Here is an 8,007-nt window from a genome sequence, read left to right as displayed (position 1 = left end):
AAAATTGTAGTTGATTCTTTTAGGGTTTTAAGTTAGGGCATCCTCTAGCTGAGCAAAAGTTTAATCACCCCAAATATTTGACTTTTTGAGATAGGGAGAAGGTTTGAGAGGAATTATGTTTATGGCATCTGATAGAGATGCTCTAAGTTTATGGGCTTTGGAGTTGAGGGGTCATTTCTACACTTTAAACAGAGTTCAATTACAAAAATTATGCTTTCTCTAAAATAAATGGACTGCAGATTGTCAATGCATGCCAAAGTTTTAGCATTTTCTTTCTGAATAGAATTGACTAAATTATTTGAGATATCGGGGCTGAAAGCCTGAAACAGCTAGCACAAGGAAGCAAGCAAAACTGAAAGCCTACGTGTTCCAACTAGCTAGATGAGCAACAAACTAGACGGACATGAAAGAAACATCGACTGGAGACGGACCTAAATAAAGTCTAAAACCAGCTGCAAGCAAGCATGCATGCACGTTTACTCTAAATTGATCGGGATGGCGTGAGCCTTGAGCACTTGCTCGAAGTCCGCATCCATGAGCATGTTCATCACCGCCACCGCCTCCTCCTTGCTGCGGATGTTGGCCTGGGTCTCCAGCATCTTGGTGAAGGGCCCGTCTTCCCATTTGCCCGTGCGGTTGGCGCGGATGATCTCGTAGGACATGGTGTCCCAGTGCTCGATGTAGGGCAGATGCTCGGGGGCGACGCGGGACTCGCTGTCCCATCCGCTTCTCACGGTCTCTCTGATGGGCTTCAGCCGCCCGGACTCGCAGATCATCACCTTCACGGCCGCCAGAGCCCACTTGACCGGCTCTGCGTCGGCGGCCGGGTCGTAGGCGGAGAGCACACGGACGGCGTGCATCATGGCGTCCCGCCCTAGCGGCAGGCCCGGCAGGTTGGCGAGGCCGCCGATGAGCTCGCTGTAGCTGCTGCCGAACGGCAGGGGCTTGGACGTGGGGATCAGATGCTCGTGGCCTGGGAAGGCGTGCCAGTGGAGGCTCTCGTCGGTGAAGCCGGCGAGGGAGAGGTCGTGGGTCTGCACGGCCAGGGAGGTGTTTTCGTGGCTACCGCGCAGTGTCAGGATGGTAAGGGCGGCAGGTGGGTCGTCGGCGGCAGCAACTGCACCTCCGTGCTCGGTGTTGCTGGCGGCGATAGCGAGTAAGAGGAATAGGAGGAACGCTGTCATGGCTACTGGGTGGGTGGGTCGGTCCATCTCTTATGGATCAAGTACTCCAGTATATATGGACTGCTGGCAGCGGGCAGTCGCTAGCTACCACGCCGATTGCATTACCCAACTGCTCTTGTTTAGGGAAGTGAAAGCAGCGTGAATAGCACAAGAAAAGAGTGACACTCATCAGACGAGGCGGCTGCTTTGATCAAAGAGTGTACGTGGTTTCGTTTGCTGAAATCGTATTAATAAGCCAACAACGGACGCCCCGTAGACTGCAATAGCAGGAGAGCGGATTTTCTACCATGCACGTGCATCTCATCATTTTTTATTATTGTTGTATGCAACCACCACATCATGCATAGTGTTTTCTCTCTCATGTTATATACACTCATATATTATTCTATACTCGTTTAGATTTAGATAAATAGATGTCCAATATATTTTGAAATAAAAGTTTGATTACACTGTGTGTTTAGATTTGTGAATAAAAAAATGTGAACATTTTTTAAATTCTCATAATTTTTTTAAATTTCAGAAAAAAAATATTCAAAACACGATTTTTTTTTAAAATTCGTGAACAAATCTAGTGCGGGAACATTTTTTGAAGTTTCTGAGCATTTTAGAATTTGTGAACAAATATCCAAAACATGAATATTTTTAAAATTTGTGAACAAAATTTTGAAAATGGGAACATTTTATGGAAAAAATTAGAATTTGTGAACAAAATTAAAAATGCGAACAATTTTTAAATTGTGTTTTTTCTGACAAGTTATTTAAAACAAGACCGATATTTAATATATTTTTTGATATTATTATTTTGACAACTAAATCACCATCCAAATTCATTAATTCCATGCGAAAAAATCAATAATACTTCATTCTGTTTCACAAAAATAACTCATAGTTTTGTATAGTGTTTCATCGTGTTTCGCATATTTTTACCATGTTTTCAGAATTTCAATTTTAAAAAATTCAATGTATATTCAAAAGTGGTCTCGTTTTCAAGATCTTGTCATCATAAACACAAATATGCAAACAAATTATTAATTGGATTTTTATTCAAAAGATCAAATATATATAAACTTCGGAATAAGATGAAAAAGTATTGAATGGCGGAGCATAGACTGCATAGCTGGAACAGTTGGCATGCATGTGGTGAAAGTACATATGCATGGCTCCGAATCTCAAAGCGCATCAATGGCTGTCCCATGCACGGGACCTCCTCCCGTGCATGGGAGAATTGCTTTTCTCCAGATAAAATCCAAGGCGGCGCTAAAATACGACATTTGCTACACCCACATAATGTTTACGGGACAAGGGGCTTAGACCATCTCTCTAGCATACCCCGTATATAGCCGCGACCCGTAAAATAATAGTCAAAATACGGGTCAGCGCGGAAAATTCTGCCCGAGTAGATCCCTCAAACGCGACCGACCCGTAAAAGATTTTGCGGGGTGCGGCAAAAGTTCGACCTCAACCTCTAGATTCATGGGGTGGGAGGCCGACCCGAGCTCGCCCCCTATCCGCAGCGAGATTTGGCGGGAGGGAACTTTCCGCGCGGCCGTTCCTGCTTCCCCCCTCCTCGGCCGCCATTGCCCCGCCACCGCGCGCTCTGGTTCGTCTTCCCCGCCATTCCTCGCCGCCATGGAATCCTTCCAGCCGCCCCCTGCCACCGTGGAGGTCGCGCATGCGCAATCCCCCCCCCCCCCCCCCCCCCCCCCCCCCCCCCCCCCCCCCCCCCCCCCCCCCCCCCCCCCGGCGGATCTCGGCACCGGCCATGTCGCCCTCGCCATCGCCCAAGGCCCCAACGTGCCTACCCGCAAGCGGCGGGTCAACGTCGTCATTCAGGGCGGCAATCCGACTGGCCCCGCCAAAAGGCACGCACACCGGGCGCCGCCGCCGCTGCGCGATCTGCCCGGCCGCCGGCGGAGAAGGTGAGCAAGGTTCCAGGCGTGAAGCGGAAGAAGGTTCCAAAAAAATGGCCGCCGCCTTCGTCCACTCCTCCTGCCCCGGCGACATGTTCCTCGATGATACCGTTCAACGGAGCTGCTTCCACCATAGGCAAGGTGTGATACGTCTCCAACGTATCTATAATTTTTGATTGTTCCATGCTATATTATATTCTGTTTTGAACATTATTAGGCTTTATCTTTATTATATACTTCTATATTATTTTTTGGACTAATCTATTAGCTGGAGTCCCAGCCCAGAATTGCTGTTTTTTTGCCTATTTTAGGGTTTCGTAGAAAAAGAATATCAAACAGAGTCCAAACGGAATGAAACCTTCAGGAACGTGATTTTCGGAACGAACATGATCCAGAGGACTTGGACCCTACGTCAAGCAATCAACGAGGAAGGCACGAGGTAGGGGGGCACGCCTACCCCCCCAGGCGCGCCCTCCACCCTCATGGGCCCCCTGTTGCTTCACCGACGTACTCCTTCCTCCTATATATATATCTACATACCCCCAAACTATCAGATACGGAGCCAAAACTCTAATTCCACCGCCGTAACTTTCTGTATCCACGAGATCCCATCTTGGGGCCTTTTCCGAAGCTCCGCCGGAGGGGGCATCGATCACGGAGCGCTTCTACATCAACACCATAGCCCCTCCGATAAAAGTAGAGTACCTACGATAAATAAAAATGTAAACAAGCAAGTTACGCTAGGCTATTTCGGCTATCACACATATTACATGGGGTACCGTCAAAGTTCGTCACGGGTGCTAATAAACAACGACAATTACAACAGCGACCTTTACATTTAAAATACCGTTTGTTGAAAAGTATTTTTGCCTTCATATTTGTGTGTTTCTTACTGACAGGCTTTATTTGTAGTTGGGATGTGCTTCGTAGGCCTTTTGCATCATTCTATAGGACAACCCGAGGCTATCGGATCTCTTAAAAACCCAATACATTTTCTAAATCAGACAAATTGAGAGAATGAACATGAAGGCTCGTGCAACTGTACATATGAAAAAGAAAATTTTACTATTTAAATTCAATTGAGCTTTTGACTTCTCAACATTTAAATGGTACATTGCAGCACTAGTATACATGTAATGCCCTAGAAAATGAAAATTCCCAACATTTAACTTTAGGAAAAGGTCAATTTGAACTACTCTGAAAGTTCTCGGTCCCGAAAGTACTAATATAATTGGCACCAGTGTCTATCTGATCTAAAATACATGGCATAAATTGTTGATCAAAGGATCATTGCAAAGAATGTATCATATATTTTGGAACGGATAGAGTATATGTTACCATTGCTAGCTAGCTGTTAATTGACTGTCAATTGGCTACTGTAAAAGGCGCAGTTGTCCTGGTTACACATTTGTGCAGTTAAATTTGCACACCTATTACTTGTGCAAATATGATCTATAATACGTTTTTTTGGACTTATAACAAATATTGATATAGGACACCTTTAGAGGACTAAAATGTTATAAAATAAAATAAACTTTAAAATCATCACAGGCCAAATTTTAATAAAAAATGAATGTTACAAAAAAAACTTGGCAACTTATTTCTAGTTACAATCTCACATTTGTTTGGCTCATGTTTCACAAAAAAAAAAGAAATTCATCTTTAGTTCATGAAAGTGTACAACTAGGAAATAATAATCTATATATTTTTTAACCATAAACCAAAATTAACTAAAGTTGAAGCAAACGAGAAAAGTTGTCAGGAAAAAAATTGTTCTTCGCCCACAGATAATGAAGGATATTGGAATTCCCGAATTCACATGGGATGTGGGTTGCCACGACAGGGGTTAACCAGTTCCTATAGACGCGAGTGCAAATGTTGTTATGAAAATCCTTTGATAATCAATATACCTTATGGAATTTGAAAGGGTAGCCAAATCAAAACCTGGGCAAAATTTGGTCACTACCATAACCGAGATTTTTTAGGGAGCACTTTGAATTAACTAAATTAATAAGAGTATATATACAATGGCGGCACAAAATATCCCACGCAAGCAACCAGTAGTGACTCGAAGCACTGTTCAAGATATCTTCCGATATTCCGATAAATCGGCCGATTTATCGCTTACCGTGGTCTGACCGATAAGATAAATCAGCCGATAAATCAGTCGATATGGCGATAAATCGGCCGATATGCCGATAAACTGGCCGATTTACCCCTTATCATAGGCCGACCGATAAGTTCCCGATAAGCGATATCCTCAACATTGGCTCGAAGGAAATTTAAGTTCTTTGTACGGAAAAAAAGTAAGTCATCCTAAAAAAGAAAGTAAAATTAGTCTCTAACTGTGACAATTTCTTCCCACGCAAAAAAAAACTTTGACATTTTCTTGCGTGTATACATAGGAGCTTTTAGATAGGAATATCTGAAGTCGTAATCAGGCTAAAGCTATGTTGGGTACACTCTTTATTGAAAGCGATCGTATCTACATACAGACATAGAAAACGCTGTCCACTTCAACAGCAGGACGTGAAGCACCGAACAAGTCACAACAGAGGCGTGCATGAAACGAGCCTCTCACCTGGGCAGGGGCCGGACGCATGAACCGTGCATGCATGCACGCATACCTTTTCTAGCTCCACCCGTCAGCTATATACACCCCGTGCTGCCCGCTCCATTAACATCAAGCAAGAAGCTCCATCATCCACTCTCCACTCCACTCGTCTGCCTGCACTGAGGTACCAACAACACCAGTGAAATGGCTGCCCAGAACAACAAGGAGGTGGATGCCCTGGTGGAGAAGATCACCGGGCTCCACGCCGCCATCGCCAAGCTGCCGTCGCTCAGCCCTTCCCCGGCCGTCGACGCGCTCTTCACCGAGCTGGTCACGGCGTGCGTTCCCCCGAGCCCCGTGGACGTGACCAAGCTCGGCCCGGAGGCGCAGGAGATGCGGGAGGGCCTCATCCGCCTCTGCTCCGAGGCCGAGGGGAAGCTGGAGGCGCACTACTCCGACATGCTCGCCGCCTTCGACAACCCTCTGGACCACCTCGGCATGTTCCCCTACTACAGCAACTACATCAACCTCAGCAAGCTGGAGTACGAGCTCCTGGCGCGCTACGTGCCTGGTGGCATCGCCCCTGCCCGCGTCGCCTTCATCGGCTCCGGCCCGCTGCCGTTCAGCTCCTTCGTCCTCGCCGCGCGCCACCTGCCCGACACCATGTTCGACAACTACGACCTGTGCGGCGCGGCCAATGACCGCGCCAGCAAGCTGTTCCGCGCCGACAAGGACATGGGCGCCCGCATGTCGTTCCACACGGCCGACGTAGCGGACCTCGCTGGCGAGCTCGCCAAGTACGACGTGGTCTTCCTGGCCGCACTTGTTGGCATGGCGGCTGAGGACAAGGCCAAGGTGATAGCACACCTCGGCACACACATGGCAGACGGGGCGGCCCTCGTCGTGCGCAGCGCACACGGGGCACGCGGGTTCCTGTACCCGATCGTCGACCCCCAGGACATCACCCTAGGTGGGTTCAAGGTGTTGGCCGTGTGCCATCCAGACGACGACGTGGTGAACTCCGTCATCATCGCACAGAAGTCCAAGGACGTGCATGTTAGTGGACTTCGCAGCGGGCCTGCTGTGGGTGGACAGTCTGCTCGCTCCACGGTGCCGGTGGTCAGCCCGCCGTGCAGGTTCGGTGAGATGGTGGCGGATATGACACAGAAGAGAGAGGAGTTTGCCAACGCCGAGGTGGCCTTTTGACCGATCCTCGCCAGCGGACAATAATGAACGTGCATGTGGTAATTTTCCTACCTCGCTGCTTGATCGCTTGCAATCGCACGCTCGTGGTAATTCTCCTACTACTACTGATGCATTTGAATTAAGCCATGTGATGTTTCTACCCAATAAACTATGTGTGGTGTTTACACGCGAATGTCTTGTATACACCTTGTATGTGCAAGTGCTGGGAATGATACTTTTGCTATATGTTCAGTTGCCTAAATTTTTATTTAGGTTCAGTTGATTTTTTTTTCTATGTCATGGAACAACCCAGTTACAAAGGCTTCAATTAAAGGAGCCCACACCTTCTCCCCAAACAAAGAGATTAGGGTTTCTCTACCTCCCGTTGGAACTGCCGCCGGTCCACCTCATCTCCGTTGGCCCTTACCGGTGGGAGGGCTTCGTTTTTTAGATGTTTCTTCGAGTTTTGTTAGGGTTTGTGTTCTGGTCAGGAAGACGAGACGGTGGCGGCGATGAAATAAGGTTCTCCCCGCTTAGCCCCAGTCCTGGTGGTGCGCCTAGCATTGTCGGTGGGCTGTGAAGATGTGTCTTCAGTGGATCTGCTTGTCGTTCGTTTACATTCATTTGTCCTCAGATTGTATCCTTCTGATCTACGTTACTGTTTATCGGCAGTGGTTGCTGTTCTGATCCGCTGGTCCTATGAGACCTTAGCACGACGACTTCCAACTCTTTACTACAATAAGTTTTGCCCGGCTCCAGCAAGGGAGGGATGGTGACGGTGGCGCGCCTTCAGCTTGTTTCGGTGCTTCTAGTCGTCGTTATGTGGTCTACGGATTTGAGTGTAACTTTTATTATTTTTTATGTTCGTTGTACTGCTATGATTAAAAATGAGTAGATTGAAAATTTTCTCAAAAAGAAATAATTAAAGCAGCCCACCACGTGTAAAGAGGCTGGTTTGGTTAATACTGGACCGGAGAAGACCACACAATCCATGTATGGCTTATATATACAAGAATTAAAGTGGCTAAGCTAGCCCACACCATGTGCGTTTCACATTGTAGCCCATGCTTCATCTCTAATTGACATGTATAAGCACGTAAGTTTTGGATTTTCTCCTTTGCAACTTTTTTTACTGCCTCCGTTGAGAAATTACGTGGAGATGTCTTACAACTAC

At 47.0% G+C, this 8,007-nt stretch overlaps 2 protein-coding genes across 2 annotated transcripts; one reads left to right on the top strand and one right to left on the bottom strand.

The window, feature by feature from the left end:
• Positions 1 to 259: 259 nt before the first annotated feature.
• LOC125506541 (60 kDa jasmonate-induced protein-like) lies at positions 260 to 1,199 on the bottom strand. The gene has a single exon (XM_048671335.1). The coding sequence runs from the start codon at positions 1,182 to 1,184 to the stop codon at positions 477 to 479; it is 708 nt and encodes a 235-aa protein (XP_048527292.1). The 5' UTR covers positions 1,185 to 1,199; the 3' UTR covers positions 260 to 476.
• Positions 1,200 to 5,769: 4,570 nt separating this feature from the next.
• LOC125511657 (probable nicotianamine synthase 2) lies at positions 5,770 to 7,079 on the top strand. The gene has a single exon (XM_048677082.1). It carries the CDS (start codon positions 5,853 to 5,855, stop codon positions 6,852 to 6,854), a length of 1,002 nt encoding a protein of 333 aa, XP_048533039.1. The 5' UTR covers positions 5,770 to 5,852; the 3' UTR covers positions 6,855 to 7,079.
• The last annotated feature ends 928 nt before the right edge of the window (positions 7,080 to 8,007 follow it).

Source organism: Triticum urartu, chromosome 5 (assembly GCF_003073215.2).
Source record: "Triticum urartu cultivar G1812 chromosome 5, Tu2.1, whole genome shotgun sequence".
Lineage (NCBI taxonomy): Eukaryota > Viridiplantae > Streptophyta > Magnoliopsida > Poales > Poaceae > Triticum > Triticum urartu.
This window is presented reverse-complemented; position numbering and strand designations above follow the sequence as displayed.